This window comes from Scyliorhinus canicula, chromosome 1 (genome assembly GCF_902713615.1).
Source record: "Scyliorhinus canicula chromosome 1, sScyCan1.1, whole genome shotgun sequence".
Taxonomy (NCBI): domain Eukaryota; kingdom Metazoa; phylum Chordata; class Chondrichthyes; order Carcharhiniformes; family Scyliorhinidae; genus Scyliorhinus; species Scyliorhinus canicula.
Window position 1 is genome coordinate 70,090,627 of NC_052146.1, and position 24,286 is coordinate 70,114,912.

The 24,286-nt window shown below is 46.7% G+C and overlaps 1 protein-coding gene across 3 annotated transcripts in view; it reads right to left on the reverse strand.

Annotated features, from left to right (window-relative positions):
* The window catches only part of zgc:63587 (uncharacterized protein LOC393431 homolog), a 183,321-nt gene that overhangs the window by 145,016 nt on the left and 14,019 nt on the right, over nucleotides 1-24,286 (reverse strand). For 2 of the 3 annotated variants that reach the window (XM_038792952.1, XM_038792947.1), the window contains exons 2-4: nucleotides 13,925-14,080; nucleotides 11,834-11,885; nucleotides 2,137-2,236 (exon numbers count right to left, since the gene is read on the reverse strand). In XM_038792952.1, coding sequence (XP_038648880.1) covers nucleotides 2,137-2,236; nucleotides 11,834-11,854 — 121 coding nt within the window. In that variant the 5' untranslated portion in view covers nucleotides 11,855-11,885; nucleotides 13,925-14,080. Of the gene's footprint in view, nucleotides 1-2,136; nucleotides 2,237-10,812; nucleotides 10,866-11,833; nucleotides 11,886-13,924; nucleotides 14,081-24,286 lie in introns of all 3 variants that reach the window. The other variant, XM_038792958.1, reaches the window with a different exon arrangement.

Genomic DNA, 24,286 nt, shown 5'->3' on the forward strand with positions numbered 1-24,286 from the left:
TTACTGGGATAAAGGGGATAGGGTGGAGGCATGGGGCTTAGGAGGGGTGCTCTTTCCAAGGGCTGGTGCAGACTTAATGGGCTGCTGTTTTCCCTGGCGATCACGCTCAGAGCAGCAAAGAGGTGATAGAAAGCATAAGTCTCACTCTATGCAGATGGCCTGCTCCTCTACATGTTGAACCCCCTGACTTCTATGGAAGGAATAATGAAACTCCTGAAGGAGTTCAGAGCCTTTTTGGATTACAAGCTTAACCTGAGTAAGAGCAAAGGTGGCATGGTGGCACACTGGTTAGCACTACTGCCTCATGTGCCTGGGATCCTGGTTCGACTTCTGTTCAAACTGGCCCAGACCAAATTACGCTAACTGGGGAACCAAATAGTTCATGACTGGATACGATCCACAAGTGGAACCTGATATCAGGTGGAGGAAGTTAAAAAGGACCTGCAGAGTTGGAACTAACTCCCACTCTCCCTTGCAGGTGTGTGTGTGTGCGCATGTGAGTGTGGCCTCCCCCAGCCAGATACGCGACAAGTCCAGTGGTAGTAGCCATTCTCCGAACATGGAATCAAATGAGGCAGAACTTCAGACGAGCTAAAATGTCAGGTCCACTCCCACAATAATGGATGTCTTCTTCAAGAGTTGGAGATAGAATGAGGGGACAGAGACAGTTAGGGACATGTACACAGATGGTAAAGTAGCAACCCTGGTGCAACTCACACAGAAGTTTCAGCTCCTGAAAGGGAATGACCCGAGGTACATACAGGTTAAAAACTTCCTCTGCAAGGGAATAGATACCAGGACAGTCACTACTAGAAAGACTAGCAAACGCGGGCGACCTAGGATGGGGGAACTGTTCGGACAAGGATGGACAACTGTTAGAAGAAGAATGCAGACACTTGGACAAGAAAAAAGAGAAGTGAAAGGAAAAGCTAAGCAGGGAGATAGGGGAAGACTCTGCACAGGGCAATCGTCACCTCCACATGTCTCGGGCTGAGCCTACTACAACTAAAGGTGCACAGGGCGCACCTAATGAGAACACAAATGAGCAGATTCTTCCCAGAGGTGGAGGAAAAATGCGAACGGTGCCAGGAAGGCCCAGCCAACCACACCCACATATTCTGGGCATGCTCCAGACTTGTTGGGTAGTGGTCGTCCTTCTTTGAGGCCATGTCCAGGCTTAGAGGGGGTGAGGGTGGAGCCGTGCCCACTAGTGGCAGTGTTCGGGGTATCAGAGCAGCCAGGTCTCTTCACAGGGAGGTAGGCCCTAGCTTTTGCCTCCCTGATTACTCGTTTGAGACTCCTGCTCAGCTATCGATTGGCAGCACCACCCAAGGCTACAGACTGGCTGTCCGACCTGACGGAATTTCAGGCTGGCGACGATGAAGTTCACCATCCGAGGGTCAGAAGAAGGCTTTCACAAGAGGTAGAAGCCATTCACCAACTTGTTTCATGACCGGTTCGTAGCCAGCAACTAATAAAGCACCCAAAAGGAATACAGGGACAGGCAGAGGGGAGGAAAACTACAAATGACTGGTTTGCTGGCAAATTAATGCCTGAACCACACTGTACATAAACCACTGTAAATGTGTGTTTTGGCCAAGTCTGGCAATGTAAAGTCCGCAAGAGAAGTATATTCGTCATGGGGAAGGGGACTATTGTTACAGTCATCAGTCGGAACTTCTTCTTTTGTTGATATAGGTGTTGGTTTTGTTTGACTTTGTGAATTTGCGATATAAAAGTGTATAAAGCTCAATAAAAATATATATTTTTTAAAGTTGTTTTAATCCTTCCGACAATTCTGCTGAGAGTTGGAACCATCTGAAGTCTTCGATTTAAATCGGAGTATGGGATGCTTCCCAGATCAGAGTAAGAGTAAACGTCCATCAGAAGTTTCAACTTCCCAAGCAATTACCATGCATCCCTTGCGTGGAAACGTCCTGGGGATCCCATCAGCGGAATGGAAGTTTTGGGCCATTGCGTTATTTTAACTTTTGGAAAAAAAATGTTGCTTTGCACTTTCAAAATTATGTTAAAGCTGTACCGTCTTAACACTCATTCAAAAAAAAACAATGTACTGCAGCAATTAAACTAGACAATAGACTTTACAACAGTATGCATTCAGGTGGCATCACCTACCAACAACCATCAATGTGAACTCAAATCCTTTCTTCACTGATTTCCGATGGACCTGGTTGGGAAGGTTTGCAAATCCCACGTATCCCGCAACATCTGGAAACTGTGGAAACAGAAAAGGGTTTCAATCAACTCCATTATTTAGGCAAGCTGGAATGGAATTGCAGAAAGATGTGCAGCAGCACAAGAAATTTTCTTTTCCCTACTCCCATTTCTTTCCCTCCCTAGTCCAATTCTCCCTCTTCGCACCTGCACATTCCCTCCACACCTTGAAACAACCTAACATATTCACTTCCTGCTTCCCAAAGCATTTACAACACACTACCTCTATTTACTGTCCCAACCCACCGTTCCAACCTGTCTACATTGAAGCCAATGGAGACACTCCTTCCATCATATTGAACAGGCTACATAGAACAGTGCAAAAATCCATCATTGATGGTATTCCTCTCAATTAGGTAAGGCATCAACCAATACCGAGAGGAAATTATGTAGTCCTTGATTACAGGCTGATAATTGAGCTTTAATGGTCAAATGCTTCCAAAAGCAGACACCAAGCAGTACAAAATTACAGTACGACCATTTTCTTTGGGGTCTATCAAACTGCGTCTTAACACAGGTCCAGAACATGAACCTGGTGTTATGTATCAATTACAGATCTCATCTAGAGTGTTATATGGATTCTTTATGGGTTCCTTCTATGTTTAGTTTGGAACAAATGCAGATCTACTGGTTTCCTCATATGGTTTATTTTCTAGTTATCAACATTTGTCAATTAATAGAGGAAGTCTCCCCACCAACAATAACAAATGTAATATACACACACATTAATGTCCAATTCTGTGACCATCTTTGATCATTTTGTTTCATCTGAAAGTATGTTGTATTTCTGCCCACAAAATTGGAGCCTATTGTTTGTACTCCTTTGAGAATCTCATTTTCAGGGGTACTGCGAGTGTAATTTGCCAACTGCTTAGCTATAGAACAAGCAACGTTACAAGTCCTTTAACAAAGTGATTCCTGGTTTATTTATCTACAAAAAAGGTTTCCTTTCTGTATGTGTACGTGCCAGGATTCTCATGATTGAGAATTTTAGGAAAGAAATCAAACGGCAGAAAATGATGATTCTGCAACCATTAAAGCCTTCCTCATCTGAGACTCAACAAAGTTTGCAAAAGCACACATCAGGATTTACTTTTAACATAGTCACTTTTCCCAAATCCCTTTCCACCACTATATTTTTGTGACCTTGAATTTACTCTCCAATTCCCAAGACCACAGGGGACCATTTGACAACACATATTTAGCTTCATGTAGGTATTATACAGCCTCAGGCTTGGGTTAGCCTCCAACAATATTGTATGTCTTGCATTTTTTTTAATACTATTTGTTCAAACTTTCAAGAGGTAGTGATGCCTAGTAACATTGAACAAAAACATGGGAAGAAAATGCCAGAGTACTTCAGGCAATTTTGTTTGGCCAAAATATGATCATTCCATTTTTAAGTCTGTGCTGTACCACTCCCCGTTCCTCAGCGAGAAGGCAAAACAAGCAGTCAGCACTACAACAATCACCTCAGAACAGCAGATGCCTTAGCAACAACAGCTACAGTTAATGTCTCACACAAAGAAAACAGACATCCTTCAAATGAACTGTTTCAGCTTATAACAATAACAGATTGGTGCATCACAATTAGAATAATCAACCTTAAGTGCATAGAATTAGAGGGTTTTGCAAATCAAACTCATTCAGCAGAATTATAAATTTCACTGCTAGCAAAAACTCATATACACTGTTGATGGGAAGGCAGCAAATCCAACAATTTAGCCAGGGCAGGAATTATATTCGAGGTAGAAAGTCACAGGGCCTGGACCACTGTTGAAATTGAAGTATGCACATAAACACTTGCTAGAACATAAACAGGACAATAAATCAAAACTAGGGAGTGAAAGAAAACACAGAAGTGGCACATACATAAAGATACGAAGTCCACTGAGTATTACAAGTGCACTAACCTCCCACCCCTGCTCCCCACACCCCAAGCAGATAGTTATCAGTTCAGGGCATGACCCAAATTCCTCCACACAAGTTACCATATAACAACATAAACATGGGTTGTTTCTAAATTTACAAGTTAAAATGAACCTGTACCATGTAAACACTGCCATCATTGGCCTGACACTTCATTCTCTTCTACTTTAAACAACAACATTGCAAGCTAAAGAATGAACTATATGTGCGAAAAGTTCTTCTCCACATTTACAGATGTCCACCTGACTTGGTCATGTTGGTTTCCTGCTGAGCACAAATCTCTCAATCACTGGGCTTTTTTCAATCACCACATTTTTATTTTATTTTTTAAAACCAGCCCTGTGAATTTTTATTTTCTAAGAATGGGTTCCCAGCAATTCATTGGCAAAGTTACGGTTTCTAATTGTGTGGTATGCAAGGTCAGGATCGAGATAATTCAGAAACAGCCAATCCAAAAGCAGCGCTTGGACGTTGGAGAGAGAGAGAGAGAGAGAGAGAGAGCATGAGAGCGCGTGAGAGAGAGAGCGAGAGAGAGAGCGAGAGCAAGAGAGAGTTCAATTGCGTACAGAACACACGGACAGACAGATCTAACTCCAAAAACAGGAAAGACCTCCAGCATGGCGAAAGAACTCGATCTATATATGGAGCAGATGGGGGCGATGGACCACGGCGATTCATCCACCCAGGGGAGGAGTTCTCCTTCTTCTCCCAAGTATATATTCTCGGATCGACGTCTTTGTAGTGGGAAAATCGGTGCTTCCATGGCTGGTGAGGACGGAGTACTCCGCGTTAGTAATCTCTGACCATGCTCCACACTTTGTGGATGTGAGGTTGGAGACGGGCCGTGCCTACCTCCCCCCAATGGAGGTTGGAAACAGCCCTACTGGCCGATAAGGCTTTTTTCGCGAAAATATCACAGGCCATAGACAAATATATTACTAATAATGAGAATGGGGAGGTCTCAACCTCCACATTCTAGGAGGCGCTGAAGGCTGTGATCAGGGGAGCAATTATCGCTTTTAAAGCACGAAGGGACAAGGAAGAGAAGACGGCTAAGCAACAACTAATTGACTCCATATTGGAGGTGAACTGGCGATACTCCAAGGTCCCGACTGTGGTGCTCCTGGCGGAGAGGAAAATGCGACAGATGGACTTTGATCTGATCTCCACAAGGAAAGCAGTGCACCAACTCCGCCATGCACGGGGGACCCTATATGAACACGGAGACAAGGCCAGCCACCTACTAGCTCACCAGCTGAGAAAGCAGGCAGCCACGAGGGAGAGTGCCCAAATTATGGATAGCAGAGGCAAATTAGTAGCGGAACCCCGGACAAGGTCAACAGGTTTTTGAGACCTTCTCTGAGGGGCTGTACACCTCGGAGCCCCCAGCAGGAGACTCGCGGATTAAGCAGTTATTTTTTTTGTAAAATATTAATTTAAGGCATTTGAGATTTTATAACAGTAACAATAAACCATATACAAACAACTATAAACATAGTGCAATGATCCTGTACCTCCCTCACAGGTCCCACCTTCCTAGAACAGTAATCTCGACTAACCCCCCCCCCTCCTCTCTGCTGACAGTTAATTTTCTCTGAAGAAGTTGGCAAACAGCTGCCACCTCCAGACGAACCCGAGCACTGACCCTCTTCGGGCGAACTTGATTTTCTCAAGACTGAGAAAGCCAGCCATGTCATTGACCCAGGTCTCTGATTTTGGGGGCTTAGAGTCCCCCCACGCTAACAGTATCCGCCTCCGGGCTACCAGGGAGGCAAAGACCAAGACGTCGGCCTCTCTCGCCCCCGGACTCCCGAGTCCTCCAACACTCGCCACCTCTGGACTCGGATCCAACCTTGTTTTTAACACCGTGGACATGTCGTCTGCAAACCCCTGCCAGAATCCCCCAAGCTTTGAAGAAGCCCAAAACATATGGACATGGTTCACTGACCGCCCCCCCCCCCCCCCCCCCCCCCCCCCGGCACTTTGCACAACTACCTTCTATCCCAAAAAACTTGCTCATCCGGGCCACCGTCATGTGTGCCCGATGAACGACCTTAAATTGTATCAGGCTGAGCCTGCCACATGACGTGGATGTATTGACCTGCTTAACGCATCCGCCCAGAGACCTGCCTCTATCACTCCCCCTAACCCCTCCTCCCATTTGTGCTTTAGCTCCTCTGTCTGAGTTTCCTCTGACACCATGAGTTCTTTATAGTGTTATGGGCCAGGGTTTAGAGAACCCCAAAGTGTATCATGAAGTTCACCTGACCCACAACTTTTAATAGATTGTGGTATGGGGAGCACACAGCTCACTCTACAGGTGTGGTACAGCAGAAATGGAAAAGTATTTTTTAACGCAAAACAGTGTTTATTCTATGAACTCAAGTTAACCTTTTTAAAACATAAGCGAACATCTGCAACCATTAATTCAAATACAACCCCCAAAGGATGCACACTAAGTAATCCTTAATAACTTCCCAAACATCCAGAAGACAAAAGAAACACCTTTTAACAGAAGCACATTAGGTTTACATTCACTACTGAAAACATTTAGAATTCTGAGTTCACCAAATGATCAAGAGATAGTCTTTTTATGGCAGAGAGAACAACAGTACACCTGCTTTGTCTGGCTTCAGCTCCAACACTGAAAGCGAAACTAAAAAGCAGAGCCAGAGCTCAGCTCCACCCACACTCTGACATCACTGCAGTAACATGAGCAGCCAAACATTTCTTAAAGCGACATTCTCATGGCAATAGATATCGGAGACCTTCCCCTCTCCCACCCATACTCTAGAAATTATCCTATCTTGTATCCCACGTGGCGGTAGGAACAGGAAGGTTGGAACCTGCCTTCGCAAAAAGTCCCAAAATAGCTGATATCTAAAACCACTTCCTCTCGTCAACTCAAACTTCTCCTCTAACTCCCTCAAACCGGAGAAGCGCCCATCTATAAACAAATCTCCCAACCTCCCGATCCCTGCTCTCTCTCATCCCCGAAACCGATGGTTGCTACAGATTGGAGCCCAAACCGATACTGCCTCCTCTCTCACATATTTCCTCCACTGCACCCAGACTCTCAGGGCCACCACCGGGCTTGTGGAGCACCGGGCCGGCGAGAACGGCAGAGGTGCCATGATCAAAGCCCCTGAACTCATGTCCTTACAAGATGCTGCCTCTATTCGCTCCCACACTACCCTTCCCCCACTACCCACTTCCTAATCATGGCTCTCTTTGCCGCCCAGTAATAGCTGCAAAAGTTCGGCAGCACCAGTCCACCCTCCCTCCAGCATCACCTTCTTCACTCACGGGGTTTTACCCGCCCACACAAAACCGGAGATCACCTTATTTACCCGCTTGAAAAAGGCCTTTGGGATAAAGATGGGGAGGCACTGAAAAATAAACATGAATCTCGGGAGGAGTGTCATTTTCACTGTCTGTCCCCTCCCAGCCAGTGATAACGGGAGCATATCCCACCTTCGGAAGTCCTCTTTCATTTGTTCCACTAACTGGGTCAAGTTTAGTTTATGTAACAGCCCCCAGTCTCGTGCCACCTGGATCCCTAAATAACAGAAACTACCTCCCACCACTCTGAACGGCAGGTCTCCCAGTCTCTTCCCCTGCCCCCTTGTCTGGATCGCAAGCAGGACTCGGAGCTTCTGGAGGCCTGCCATTTTAAGTTTCTACCCCGCTCTCATGCAGATATTTCTGTCCTCAGTCTACTGCACAGTGAACCTTGATGTAAGCTTCAGGAACAGTACCTCAAATTTCAAAAAGGCCTTTAGTCTTTTAGACTCGGCTCAATAATTTCAGACCATAATCGCTGCCCTATTTACCATTTCTACTTATGGTCAGCAGCACACCTGCTTCTGGTACATCTTTTGTTTGGCTCCGTTCTTTCCTCATCATTGTCCCCTACCCCTTAAGGCTTGACTGTCATTCAATCATTCCTGCCTTTTACCTCATCAAAGGCGTTCCTTTTATCTTTGTCCCACACACCCCTTGCTCAAAACCTATCCCATCATTCACTTTTCCCAACCATGATGAAAGTTCACAGACCTGAAACGTTACTTTTCTCGCTCCACAGGGGGTGCCTGTTCTGCGGAGTATATTCAGCATTTTCTGTTTTTATTTTAAATACTGAAGGGGTTGGATTCAAGTTTGAGAAATAGTAGCATACACAAGGAGTGAACAGTTTGAGGAGAATAGAAAAACAGTATGTTATTTGAAAGCAGAGAAATCGCAAAACTCTGCAGTAGAGGGATCAGAATGCCCTGGTACATGAGTCACAAAAGGTTAGTACGCAGATGCATGTGATTAGGAAGGCAAGTGCAATGTTGTTGTTCATTGCAAGAGGAAAGGAATAGGAAATGAAAGAAGTTTTGCTGCAATTATACAGTATAGGACATCTGGAATATTGTGTACAGTTTTGGTCTCCTTCCTTAAGAAAGGATCATGGAATTTACAGTGCAGAAGGAGGCCATTCGGGTCATGGAGTCTACACCAGCCCTTGGAAAGAGTACCCCATTTATGTCCACACTTCCAACCTATCCCCGTAACCCCACCTAACCAGTTTGGACACTAAGGGCAATATAGCATGGCCAATCCACCTAACCTGCACATCTTTGGACTGTGGGAGGAAACCGGAGCACCTGGAGGAAACCCATGCAGACACGGGGAGAACGTGCAGACTCCGCACAGACAGTGATCCAAGCCGGAAATCGAGCCTGGGTCCCTGGAGCTGTGAAACAACTGTGCTAACCACTGTGCTACCGTGCTGCCCTCCCACTGTGCTATCGTGCTGCAAAGGAAAAGATTGGGAACCACTCCACTAAGTTCAGAAGAATGAAGATGATATAATAGCATCAGAAAGAGTTCAGAAGGGCGGCACGGTGGCGCAGTGGTTAGCACTGCTCTCTCACAGCACCGAGGACCCGGGTTCGATCCTGGCCCCCTGTCTGTGTGGAGTTTGCACATTCTCCCGACGTCTGCATGGTCTCACCCCCACAACCCAAAAAGATGTGCAGGGTAGGTGGATTGGCGTTGCTAAATTGTCCCTTAATTGGGAAACAAAAATTGGGTACTCTTAAATTTTTTTTAAAGTATCTAGTATGTATCATCGATGTTACATTATTATTCGCAATGTAATTTGCTACACAAACACCCTTGTGCAATATAATCTGCATGTATTTGTGAGTGGGCATCATAAACTATTAGAAATAGCTGCATTTTTAGTACCCATTGATATACAAGTTTGACCCGTCAGCTGTAGGTTATATTAAAAAATGTGCACAACGGCTTGCGTATGTTGATGTCCACAATATTTTGATGACGATCCATGGTCCACAAAAAGGAAAACATAGAACATACAGTGCAGAAGGAGGCCATTCGGCCCATGGAATCTGCACCGAGTCTGCACTTAACCCCTCACTTCCACCCTATCCCCGTAACACAATAACCCCGGAGGAAACCCACGCAGACACGGGGAGAACATGCAGACTCCGCAGTGACCCAGCAGGGAAATCAAACCTGGGACCCTGGCGCTGTGAGCCACAGTGCTATCCATTTGTGCTATTGTGCTGGCCAAAAGATTGGGAACCACTCCATTAAGTTTAGAAGAATGAAGACGATCTTACTGAAATTAAAGATCCTGAGGAGAATGGACAGGGTGGATGCTAAAAAGGATGTTTGCTCTTGTGGCAGACGCTGGAACTAGGTGACACAGTTTAGAAATAAAAGGTTCTCCCATTTAAGACAAAGATTAGGAAAAACATTTCTCACTCACTCAGTCATTGATCTATGGAATTCTGTTCACCAGGCAGCAATGGAGGCAAGGTGTTTGAACATTTTTAGGTTGATTTAGATACATTCTTGATTGACAATAGAGTGAAAAATTATAGCAAGTAGACAGAAAAATGGAGTTAAGACCATGGTCAGATATGATTCTATGAAATGGCTGAGCATACCCGAGGGGCTGAATGGCCTACTCCTGGTTTGGATGTGATTGTTCATAGATGTTTAGCGCAGCACAGTAGCACAGTGGTTAGCTGCTTCATAGCTCCAGGATCCCAGGTTCAATTCCCGGATTGGGTCACTGTCTGTCCGGAGTCTATACATTCTCCCCGTGCCTGCATTGGTTTCCTTCGGGTGTTCCGGTTTCCTCCCACAGTCCAAAGATGTGCAGGTTAGGTGGATTGGCCATGCTAAATTGCCCTCAGTGTCCAAAAACATTAGGTGGGGTTACTGGGATAGGGTGGAGGTGTGGGCTTAAGTAGGGTACTCTTTCCAAGGGCCGGTGCAGCCTTGATGGGCCGAATGGCCTCCTTCTGCACTTCTATGATTCTGTTTCATTTGTGCGGTTCAATAACACTGGGATCTTATTTTATTCTGTTCATGTGGTTTGGAAGAATTGCATGTTGTCTCAGCACGAATCAGTTCCGGATAATCTCTTTCAAACATTTCATACAAATCATCCCTAAAAGGGATTTGTATCATCAGATAATCAATGGTAGATTCCAACTTCTTCTTTTCACTATTTGTTTGTTGCAAAAAATTCACATAAAGAGTAATCAAATGGAAAATAAGAATGTGAACGTGCAATTTAGAAAACAATATTCATCAAACGATTGTCATGGAAACAGTAGCACTGACCTATAATCACCTCAATTCCTTGTCGGAACACAAGTTTCTGTCCCCAATTCCAACTGTGCAATGATTAAACATAAGAAAAACTGCTAATTATAATACAACACAGTACATGTCTTTTCTATTGTTTATATGTAATATTAAACTCAGGACAGTAATTTATAATGTGCCACCTGCCTCACCCTTCCCATAGTTATCTGACATCCACACATTAGAAATTCAGAACCAGGGGCGGCACGGTGGCTCAGTGGTTAACACTGCTGCCTCACCAAATTTGCCCCGAGAGGATCAACACAAGGGTTCTATAAACGGTGGCAGCTTTTTCTGGACTTCCTGGCTCAGAGATAGGTAACTGGGTCAATAGCAGCAGCAACCCGGGGGGGTGCGCGCGCATTATTGTAGTGTTTATTCTGTAACTTTATAGTGTGTTAATTTGCGTTGTTGTTAAAATGCTGGGTTGTTCATGGGGATGGGGCGAATGTATATGATTGTTAATATTATTGTTATTTTCGGTATTTTACTAAGGTGCGTTATTGTTGTATAAAATCAAAATTTCTCAATAAAATTATTTTTTTAAAAAAACACTGCTGCCTCACGGCACCGAGGAATCGGGTTCAAACGTGCTACCTGGCCCTGGGTCACTGTCCTTGTGGAGTTTGCATATTCTCCCAGTGTCTGCGTGGGTCTCACCTCCACAAGCCAAAGATGTGCAGGGTAGGTGGATTGGCCATGTTAAATTGTCCCTTAATTGGGAACAAAAAAGAATTGAATACTCTTCATTTAAAAATTTTTTTAAAGAAATTCAGAACCGACCAGATTTTCATCCTCCCAAACACACATATACCACCATCGCATATTAACACACAGTCCAAATCATTCACATAGTTCTATAGCAGTCACCCTTAGCATATTTCGGGTATATTTACATAGAAAGATAATTATTTGTGTAATATAAAAGCTCTTAGCATTCTATTCCAGAATCAGGCCAGGAAATGCAACCATATATCTACACAGTTAAATTACTCACCTTTGCCTTTTCAGTTGACATGCTAGCTTTTAATTTCACAGATCACAACAACCTACAGGAAGAAATGCAATACACAAAAAAAGGTATTAGCGAGATGGATCAAGGATCTCAGCATTAACGCAATGAATTAGGAATCTTGGCACACCTCCAAGACAGAGCACACAAGCAAATTGGAGTCACACAGCAATTTTTAAACTTCCATCGCATGTTGAGGCATCATGTTATTTCAGGTTCAGCACAAATTATGTCACAATTAAATCACTAACTATAGGTTGTTGCACAAAAGTGGAACTGATAGCCACCCATTCACCAAATGCAATTTTTCACCGGAGAGATGCACTCCCAATCAGGATGGCAATTAGAGCTGTAATAAAAACATGCTAAAATATGCTGTTCCAGAGAAAAGGGATGTACCCATCTCAACAATGATGAGAGGCTCAAAGGACTCCAGGAACATCAGGCAAGATATCGACACAACACATAAACTCAGATTTACAGCATTGCTGAGCTGGTAGAGGCAAGAGTAGAGCATTTCCCATTGCAGATTTGACAACAAGGTCAGATGTAGTTTTCTGATGTAGTTATTGCTGAATGATATTGCTAATATTGTTTCAGGTCAGCACTTGACCTAATAAATTCTTTTCACTGTACCTCGGTACACGTGACAATAAACAAATCCAATCCAATCCAATGCATCTGCTGGCCAAGTCTACAAAATGGTATTTATTTCTATTTTTTGCAGAGACACACATTTCCATTCTTGACACTACTGCTAAATTGATTCAAAATCCCACTGGCTCACTCACAGAATTAATGCAGAAAATAAAACTCAACAGGCCTGTGTTTCTCACCAGGCTAATATGACTTATCTGAATGAAAATGCTGGCAACAGTTCAGTGGCTAAGAAAAGCTTTTGGAGCATGGGTGCGATCAGAGGGTGCCTATTTGGAAAATAGCACCTTCTGTATCAAATTCCCTAATCCATGTAAATTTGTTTTTGAGAACAAATATGCAGAAACGCATAATTTAATGCCTGGCTCGGTTACTAATTACTGAGTCTATTCTTCAGACTACTCACTCTATTGGAGTAATAGGATCCAAAGGGATTGCCCCATCACCAAAAGTGCTTATTTGCAGAATTGCTGCACTTTTAACAACTTAGTGCCTTTCATATAGAAAATAATGTTGTTTGATAGCGAGATATGCTATCAAAGCTTTCGTCTTGTACTCATCAGGATAGCTCACAAAAAATAACCAGTTGCCATGGGGGAAAACAACAATTTATACTGCATGGGAAGAGTTTGTTTAGTGAATGGACTCTGATTGGTGAAGGCACTGCTATGGCGAATGCAGCATGGAACAGTTAAATTCCCAGCTTTGTACAAATTAAAAAAGGGCAGGTCGATTCTGACTGATCAATGATAGCCCTAACCCTGTGGAATGAAACAGGGAATGACTGGTGCCAGTGCCCCATGAATCAAAATCCTTTCTCCCACACCAATCTTTGAGCCACATATTCAGCTCTATAATCTCACTACAGTGGTAGGATGGTGCCATTTGAGTGTGGCAAATTTACAGAGTCTTTGACAAATGTGGATGAGGAAATTTATAATGAGAAAATGGAGATAGGTAGTCAATTTTGTGCTTGAGAACTCATGACTAAATTATTTTTGCAGGTGAAGCAGGGTAAGATGGCAGGGGAAAGTCAGATTGGGACGAAGATATAATTCAATTCCCATTTTCAAGTCAAACATTGTGTCTCGATGTTTGGTTTCCATTGCAAACCCTTATGTCCATATTTGTAATAGAAGCTGCCTCTGTAAATCGGTCACATGATAACACCACCATCCCTGGAAGTGTTTTGAGATGCAGTGACTCTGCAAAGGGACAGAGCTGGGAGAAGGGGAAGACAACATAATTACAGTTTGAAAACTTCTACGTAGGTTCATTTATAACTGCGGCCACAGAAATTCATCAAGGTAAAGTTAAGAGCAAGTGCATGTAGAGGCCATATTTTTAATCTATTAAACAGATATACAGATTAATCCGACTAATTTTCTGCCCGATATTGATTATAAGGTTATCCTGTACCTTTTGTCCTTTTCTGCTTACTGCAAAGACTGCAAGGCTTCCCAGAAGGCTGAGAAAGGTTCTGCAGTAGTTAACACACTTCAGGCAATTCCGAACTCAGACCTCCAATCGTCACCGAGTCAACCGCAGACAGGACACTCCGTTGGTCTCAGCAACCTTGCAGTAGAAAGAAGAAAAAACAGCTAGTTACTACTACTGCTTACTGCCAAGGCAGATGCAGATGTCACTGGGCCCTACCATATAAGGAGATCAAGAGGATCCAACTGAGGTGGTAGCACAAAGCAGGAGTTATGGAATTGACCGCCAGTTGTACGTCCCACACAATATTTTGCAACATTAACTGAATATTGCTCGTGTCTTGTAATGGTTGGCCATTTCAACATCACCTGCTTTATCAACGGCCAAGACAAATTTCTGTCCCATAGTCTTTATGGAATATCATGTCTCTCAATTAAACTTCAAGTATAAAATATTTTAAAGAGAAATAGCCAGAGTAACACAATCTTTCTATAAACGACAGATCAACTGCCTAATCAGCAGACTCAATATATTCAAAGCATTTTGCTGTGACACTGAGAGCAGCATACACATTAAAATGTGTTTGAATGTTTATGCCAGAGCAGTCTTGAAAAACACAACTATTTTCCCAGGACTAATAGTTGCATTCCAGAATCAAAATGAGTAGCAAGAAATGGTGCTGTTTCTTAGGGTGGCATTGTAGCACACACACTGGAAATCCTGGAAGCCAGCCTACTAGGATTCAAGTAGCTAAGAGACACAGTTATACGGTTTAAGAAGTATTTAAGATCTGCATGCAAAGAAGCAGTCAGTAAATTTCATAACATTCCCACATCCTAGCAGTTTTAAAACAATCAACGGCGGACTTTTGCTTCGACATATCACGGGCCACAGACACAGTGCCACCTTTAGCGGAATTGGTGCCAAAGGGAACAATTGCCAAACATTAACAGTCTTCAGAACCAGCTGTGCCATTGAGCACAGCACAGTCTCTGTGTATCACGTTGCTGGTTTGTCACATCAATAAAATGGTTTGATGCAATTTACTGACTTCCAAGGTCACTGCCTCAGTTAGTCCAAAAAGATATTCAATCTTCAAGAATAAAATCATGAAGATTACAAGGCAGAATCAAGCATTTGCAACCAGTTCTACCTGAACCGCGTTTCGCCCTTTTAACTAGAGTGAACTAATTTAATGCCATTTCCCTGTCCGCTGCATGTTTTTTTTCAGTGTTCTGCTTTTTCAGATACTTAACTAATTCCCTTTTAAATGGTGCTATAAATCTTGGCTAAACACTGCTTGTCGAATAAACAACTGTGAAAGCATTTCTTCTGACGCACACCTCCTTTGTTCTATTGATAATCCGGTGTTTCTGATTCTCCACGAGTAGAAACAAGCTTGCATTATTTAAAATCTTCAGAATTTATAATCTTAAAATTTTCAGAAATGTGAAAACTCTGTTTACAATGTAATGTTCTCTGTTCCAATGAAAAAGCCCCAGCTTATTCCTTCACAACTACATCTTGGTATCATTCTAGTCAATGTACCATTATGGGATCAATGTTTGAATGTCTTAATGGGCTGCCCAGAACTGCACACAGCAATTTGCATTTATATAGCACCTTTCAGAACCACAAGATGTCCCACGTGTTTCACAGCCAGTTAAGTATTTATGAAGTTGTGTCATTGTTGTAATGCAGGGAAATGCCGCCTCCATTTTGCACACAGCAAATCCTATAACAAGAATTGAGATAATCTGCTTTAGTGACGTTAATTGAGGGGTAAACAACATTGGTCAGATCTTCGAATGGGACTTCAACTTAAAATCCTACCCAAAAGACATGCCCCTCAATGTTGCATTGATGTGGGGACTTCCGGTGGCGGCAATGAGTGAGTGAGCCGCACATTCGGTGGCTCTCACTCCGGCGGGATTTGAGGACCTGGTTCCCCGGTTTTGCGGGACTGCGGAGCGCTGGAAAGACGGCTACGAAGGTGCTGCGAAACAGGCAGAGCTGCATGAAACCGCGGGAGAGCAGAAAACAGTGAAAACGTGAAAGGAAAGGACAAAGGCAAGTTGCAGAGGAAGCTGACCCAGAGCAAAGATGGCGGACGTACGGAACTCGGACCCGGCAATCCAGTAAGCGCTGGAAAACATGCTGCAGGTGATAAAAAGCAGTTTTGAATTGTTGAAGCGGGATAACTTGGACCCACTTCAGAAGGCAGTGGATCTATTGAACCAGAGATTGGATGCCCAATCTCTGGAGGAGCAGGCGGACGCGCAGACAATTGTTGCGCTAGAAGTCAATGGGTTGAAGGAGAGACAGAGAAGACTGTTGGACAGAGTAGAGGAGCTGGAAAACAGAGCCCGCAGACAAAATCTGAGGATCATCGGCAACCCAGAGGCAGACCTGTTGATGCAGCTGATGGGGGCTGATGCCATTCCGCGCCCGCCGGAGCTGGCACATAGGGTACAGGCGAAGCAGATGCGTCCGGGGGTCCCCCCCCCCCCCGTCTGATGCTCCTTTTTTTTTTCGCTGTTGTTGGTACCTTTCGTCGTGTTCTTTGGGTGTGTTGGAGCCTTCATTGTAACATAAAGGTGGCCGGTAAGCAATGGGGATTAAAGATGTTGGTTGGGGGGTTTTTATGTCTATGGTTTTTATGTTTGTTTCGGGTGGGTGATATACAGGTACTGTGTTACTGTGCTGCTATTTTATTAATGCTCAGAAGGGAACGTGGGTTAACACGTTTCTGTGTACACAGCTGGAAATGTATTGTACCCGGAGCAGCCTCGCGGTGCTGTTTGATGTCTCCATCTAGTTTGATCTTTCCCATTTTAGTGAGACTGCGCCAGTGGGTCGGAGTGGGGGATGATGTGCTGATGAGTCGGGAGATGAGGTCGGGGAAACAATGGGAGTGAGACAAGAGGGCGCCGGAGGGATGAGTCACCGGGTTAGCAGATTGGCTAGTCAAGGGAGTCAGGTGGGGGGGGTGGGGGGTGGAGAATACAGCCAGTAGATGGCAGAGGTGGGGTTATCAGGAGATGTTGCTTGGTGGTGGTGGTGGTGGGGGGGGGGGGGGGGGGGGGGGGGGGGGCAAGAATGGTTACGGCTGCTTGGCGTTTTGGGGGGGGGGGGGGGGGGGGGGGGGGGGGGGGGTCGTCCCCCACCCAGGCTGGTCGCCTGGAATATCAGAGGACTAAATGGGCCAGTCAAAAGGGTGCGTGTATTCACGCATTTGTGGGACTGAAGGCGGACGTAATTATGTTGCTGGAGACACATCTGAAAGTGTCTGACCAGACTAGGCTAAGGAAGGGCTGGATTAGCCAAGTTTTCCACTCGGACTTGGACTCTGTCCAGGGGGGGTAGCAATTATCAATAAGCGGGTTCAATTTGAGGCGGAGGGCGTAATCGCAGACAGCGGGGGAAGATTCCTTATGGTAAGGGGCAAGCTGGAAGGGAGGAGAGTGGTGCTGGTGAACATATATGCTCCGAACTGGGACGATGCTGACTTTATTAAGAGTGCTGGGGAAAATCCCACACCTAGACTCACGCAAATTGTTGAAGGGGGGTGACTTTAATACGGTCCTCGACCCGTGGCTAGACCGGTCATATCCCAGAACGGGTAGGCTCCCAGCAATGGCAAGGGAGCTGAAAGGGTTCATGGAGCAAATGGGGGCAGTGGACCCATGGAGAGCCAGACAGTCGACGGGAAGGGGCTATTCGTTCTACTCGCATGTTCATAAAGTATACTCTAGGATGGATTTCTTTATCTTGAGCAGGGACTGTGTCGGGGAGGTAAAGAATACGGAACACTCGGCAGTCACTATTTCAGACCATGCCTCACATTGGGTGGACCTGCAGGTCGGTGGGGCGAATTATCAACGCCCGCAATGGAGGTTAGACATAGGATTGTTGTCGGAGGAGGGGATACGTGAGAGACTGCGGAAGTGTATGCAAAATTACTTGCAGGCGAACTATACGGGGGAGGTATCAGCAGCTGTGGGAGGCGCTGAAGGCAGTAGTGAGGGGGGAGCTGATCTCAATTCGGGCTCACAGGGATAGGGCGGACAGAGCAGAAATGGATAGATTGGTTAAGGAGATCCACCGGATAGACTAGGAGCATGCGGGGTCCCCGGGGGAGGATCTACTCAGGGAGAGGCAGAGACTACAGGCGGAACTGGGGGTGCTATCCACGAGTAGGGCCGTGAAACAACTTAGTACGGCAAGGGGGAGTGGTGTATGAGCATGGGGAGAAGGCCAGCAGATTGCTAGCGCAGCAACTCAGGAAGAGGGAGGCAGCCAGGGAAATAAGTAGAGTGGTGGACGGGAAGGGGAGCAGAGTGGAGGACCCGCCAGGATTGAATAAGATATTTCGGGACTTTTATAGTAAGCTTTACACTTCAGAACCCCCGGAGGAGCCGGAGAAGATGAAACAGTTCCTAGACAGACTAACCTTCCCAAAAGTAGGCGGGGGGCTAGTGGACGGGCTGGAGGCCCAATTAGAGCAGAGGAGGTACTGGGGGGCCTAAAGGCCATGCAGTCGGGGAAAGCCCCAGGACCGGATGGATACCCAGTAGAGTTTTACAAAAGTTCTCGGAGATAGTGGGACCGGTCCTGACCAGGGTTTTTAATGAGGCGAGGGGCAGAGGGACCCTGCCCAAGCCACCATCTCACTGATATTAAAGCGGGACAAGGACCCAGAATCCTGCGGGTCATACAGGCCAATCTCCCTGATTAATGTGGACGCCAAGCTCCTGACGATTACAATTGAGGACTGCGTACCGGAGGTGATTGGGGACAACCAAACAGGGTTTATTAAAGGCAGGCAGCTGACAGCCAACATGAGAAGATTGCTTAATGTGATTATGATGCCCCCGATGGGCAAGGAGGTGGAGGTAGTGGTGGCAATGGACGCTGAGGAGGCCTTCAACCGGGTGGAGTGGGACTATCTGTGGGAGGTACTCGGATGGTTTGGGTTCGGGGAGGGACTGGTTAACTGGATCAGACTATTGTACCAGGGCCCAAAAGCTAGAGTAAGGACGAACAGGATATGTCAGACTACTTCAGACTACACTGCGGGACTAGACAGGGATGCACACTCTCCCTGTTGCTGTTCGCGCTGGCCATAGAACCGTTGGCGATTGCGCTGAGAGCTGCAAAGGGGTGGAAGGGAATGACCGGGGGGGGACCACAAATGAAGAGGGAGTTTCGGAGATGGGATGCACTCCCGCTACCACTTGTGGGGAGGGTGCAGACTGTAAAGATGACAATCCTCCCTAGATTCCTGTTCATTTTTCAGTGCCTCCCGATCTTTATCCCACGGTCCTTCTTCAAAAGGACTGGCAAAATCATCATGAGCTTTGTCTGGGCAGGAAAATCCCTGCGGGTGAGGAAGGCGATGCTTGAAAGGAACCGCAGCGAGGGAGGGCTGGCATTGCAGTCTGATTAACTACTACTGGGCGGCTAACATAGCCATAAGGAAATGGATGGTGGGTACGGGATCTATCTGGGAGCGAGTGGAGGCGGTTTCGTGCAGGGGCACCAGTTTGGCAGCCCTGGTCACTGTTCCCCTACCGCTTGCGCCGGCCAGGTACTCCACCAACCCAGTAGCAGGGGCGGCCCTGCGGATTTGGGGCCAGTGGAGGAAGATTATAGGGGAGGTGGGTGCATCGGTCTGGGCTCCAATTTGTGATAACCATCCATTCGCCCCTGGGAACGTGGATGGAGGGTTTCGAACATGGCGGCGGGCGGGGGAAGAGGAGGGTGGGCGATATGTTCCTGGAGGGGAACTTTGCGAGTTTGAGGGAGTTGGAGGAGAAAGCTGGGCTGAAAGAGGAAATGACTTTAGGTACTTACAGGTGCGGGACTTTGTACACGACAGGTCCCATCCTTCCCACGCCTCCCGCCAATAGGGATTCAGGACAGAATAGTCTCTCGAGGAGAAGGAGGAGAGGGTAGAGTCTCGGTTATTTACAAGGTGCTCATGAAGGGGGAAGAGTCCCAGATGGAGGAGCTGAAACTCAAATGGGAAGAGGAACTTGGCGGGGAAATGGAGGACGGGCTGTGGGCAGTGGCCCTGAGTAGGGTAAACTCAACCGCAACATGTGAAGGCTCAGCCTGATTTAGATTAAGGTCGTTCACCGGGCCCACATGACGGTGGCTCGGATGAGCAAATTCTTTGGGGTAGAGGACAAGTGCGCTAGATGCGCGGGAGGACCAGCGAACCACGTTTACATGTTTTGGGCATGCCCTAAGCTTAGGGGGTACTGGGAGGGATTTGCGGGGGTCATGTCCCGGGTGCTGAAAACGAGGGTGGTGATCAGTCCAGAGGTGGCAATTTTTGGGGGTTCGGAAGACCCGGGAGTCCAGGAGGAGAAAGAGGCCAATGTTCTGGCCTTTGCTTTCCTGATAGCCGGCTGACAAATACTGCTGACATGGACGGACTCAAAACCCCCGAAGACCGAACTATAGCTTTCAGACATGTCAAGTTTTCTGGGTATGGAAAAAATCTAGTTCGCCTTGAGGGGATCTGTATTGGGGTTCGCCCTAAGGTGGAAACCATTCATCGACTTCTTCGCAGGAGAGTGAACGTCTGGGAGAGGAGCGGGTATGTGCGTTATGGTTTAGTTGAAGTGTTGGTTTTCTGTTGATGGTTGCATATTTCTGTACTCTGTAACTGTTTACAATGCCAAAAAATACCTCAATGAAATTGTTTGTTTAAAAAAAAACGTTGCATTGATGTACCTGCCAGTCTGTGAATCAATGCACTATTCTCTAAACAAAAGTACCAACAGAAATGATCCCAGTACGAAGTCAATGCTTGAAGAAGTTACTCTAATTTAGTTGGACGTGGTCAGTTCATTACAAATCCTTGCTCTCGGTCCTTGATTGATCCACACCATTCTACTCGCAGTATTCACTGATTTCGACCTGTGATGCAGACTCCAGAAGTACTCACTACATGGATAAGACGAACTGGCCCATAATTTCAGACTTACCCTTTTCCCCAAATAGCAGTTGAAGGCTTGCCAACCTCAGTGCAGTTCCTAGTTTTGAAAGGTGTTTTTTGAAAATTAAAGTTAATGCCCATGCTATTTTTAGCCTGTACTTCACTTACTTGGTTAAATAATAAATGGAATATATTTCAATACTGCCTATCAGGCTCTCTTAAAAACTGAGCCAACAAAGGGTGTGCAGGTGTAAGAATTCAACAACCAATTTTTGACACATCGAAATAGGACCTCAAGCATGTTGCACAATGGAACGAAGGACCATGTGTTCAGTTCTGGAATGGGATGCAAATCATTTTTTTTTATAAATTTGGAGTAACCAATTATCTTTTTCCAATTAAGGAGCAATTTAGTGTGGACAATCCACCTACCCCGCACATCTTTGGGTTGTGGGGGCGAATCCTATGCAAACCCGGGGAGAATGTGTAAACTCCACACAGACTGTGACCCAGAGTCGGAAATGTAGATCATAACTGTTCCACTGCATAGAGGAGCAATGGGAAATAAATCAGGGAGATAAGACTAAACTACTAGCAATCATTATTCACACAAGCAAATAAACGGAGAAATGGGGTTTTGCATTAAGATAGGCAATATTTTCAAAAGGAGAATGAGCTTCTGGGGATGAGATCAGAGGAGTTCTATTTTCAATAATAAAGTACACCTATTTCAATTATTTAAATGGAACAGGCATTTCATAAGTTTGCAACTTTGATGTTGCATTTCATTCTCCTCCCTTCCTTCCCTCCCACCTCTATTTATCTCTTTTTTATAAATAATTTTTATTGGAATTTTTTGAAAAATATACATCAACAAAACAATAATAACAACAATAATAATAATAATAAATACCCCCCGGCACCCGTAACCACGCATATAACAAACCCCCCCCCACCCCAATAAACAACAAAATAAATTAACAATAAGCAAATTAACTTAAACACTATCCCCCTTTTCTCCTCCCCCCCCCACTTTCTCCTCGCCCCCTCCCCCCCCCCCACTTTCTCCTCGCCCCCCCACCACCCCACTTTCTCCTCGCCCCCCCACCCCCCCACTTTCTTCTCCGGGTTGCTGCTGCTGCTGACCTAGTACCTTATCGTTGAGCCAGAAAGTCGAGGAAAGGCTGCCACCGCCTAAAGAACCCTTGTACCGACCCCCTCAGGGCGAACTTGACCCTCTCCAACTTAATGAATCCCGCCATGTCATTAATCCAGGTCTTCACACACGGAGGTCTCGCATCTTTCCACTGCAGCAAGATCCTCCGCCGGGCTACGAGGGACGCAAAGGCCAAGACATCGGCCTCTTTCACCTCCTGCACTCCCGGCTCCACCCCAACCCCAAATATCGCGAGTCCCCAGCCTGGCTTGACCCTGGATCCCACCACCCTCGACACCGTCCTCGCCACCCCCTTCCAGAACTCCTCCAGTGCCGGGCATGCCCAGAACATATGGGCATGGTTCGCTGGACTCCCCGAACACCTGACGCACCTGTCTTCGCCCCCAAAGAACCTACTCATCCTAGATCCGGACATGTGGGCCCAGTGCAGCACCTTTAACTGGATGAGACTAAGCCTCGCACATGAAGAGGAGGAGCTCACCCTCTCCAGGGCGTCCGCCCATGTCGCCTCCTCAATCTGCTCCCCCAGCTCCACCTCCCACTTAGTCTTCAGCTCCTCTACCGACACCTCCCCCACCTCCACCTCCACCATTACCTGGTAGATGTCAGGCACCTTCCCATCCCCGACCCACACCCCCGAAAGTACCCTATCCTTTACCCCCCCGCGGGGGCAGCAAAGGGAACCCCTCCACCTGTCGCCTAGCAAACGCCTTGACCTGAAGGTACCTGAACATATTCCCCGGGGGGAGCTCAAACTTCTCCTCCAGTTCACCAAGGCTCGCAAACCTCCCGTCAATAAACAGGTCTCCCAACTTCCTAATGCCCGCCCTGTGCCACCCCAGGAACCCGCCATCCATGTTCCCTGGGACAAACCGGTGGTTCCCCCGCAGCGGGGCCTCCACCGAGCCCCCCACTTCCCCCGTGTCGCCTCTACTGCCCCCAAATTTTGAGGGTAGCCACCACCACCGGGCTCGTAGTGTACCTCGTTGGAGGGACCGGCAGCGGCACCACTACCAGTGCCTTCAGGCTCGTGCCTCCACAGGACGCCATCTCCATCCGTTTCCATGCTGCCCCCTCCCCATCCATTACCCACTTACGTACCATCGACACGTTAGCCGCCCAATAGTACCCAGAGAGGTTGGGCAGCACCAGCCCCCCTCTATTCCTGCCCCGCTCCAAAAAGACCCTCCTTACCCTCTGAGTCCCGTGCGCCCAAACAAATCCCAGAATGCTGCTGTTCACCTTCCTAAAAAAGGCCCTCGGAACGAAAATGGGGAGGCACTGAAACAAAAACAAAAACCTCGGGAGCACCGTCATTTTAACGGACTGTATGCTGCCCGCCAACGACAACGTGTCCCACCTTTTAAATTCCTCCTCCATCTGCTCCACCAACCTAGTAAAATTGTGCTTGTGATGAGTCCCCCAGCTCCTAGCCACCTGAACCCCCACATACTGAAAACTCCTCACTGCCCTCTTTAGCGGGAGCCTACAATCCCCTCCTCCTGATCTCCCTGGTGTACGACAAACAGATCACTCTTGCCCAGGTTCAATTTATATCCCGAGAAACTCCCGAACTCAGCAAGAATCTCCATCACCTCCGGCATTCCCCCCACCGGGTCTGCTACATACAACAGCAAGTCGTCCGCATATGGCGGCACTCGGTGCTCCTCCCCACCTCGCACCAAACACCTCCACCTCCTCGACTCCCTGAGAGCCATGGCAAGAGGCTCAATTGCCAACGCAAAAAGCAAGGGGGACAGGGGGCACCCCTGCCTCGTCCCACGGTGGAGCCTGAAGTACTCGGACCTCCTCCCATTTGTCGCTGCACTCGCCATCGGGGCCTCATGCAGCAACCTCACCCATTTAATAAACCCCACCCCAAACCTCTCCAACACCTCCCACAAGTACCCCCACTCAACCCTGTCAAAGGCCTTCTCCGCATCCAATGCCACCACAATCTCCGCCTCTCCTTCTGCTGCCGGCATCATTATCACATTTAGCAGCCTTCACACATTCGTGTTCAGCTGCCTCCCCTTCACAAAACCCGTCTGATCTTCATGTACCACCCCCGGAACCCAGTCCTCTATTCTAGTGGCCAAGATCTTCGCCAGCAACTTGCCGTCTACATTCAGCAGTGAAACCGGCCTGTATGATCCGCACTGCAAGGGGTCCTTATCACGCTTCAGGGAGATTAGCGCCCGAGACATCGTCGGGGGGC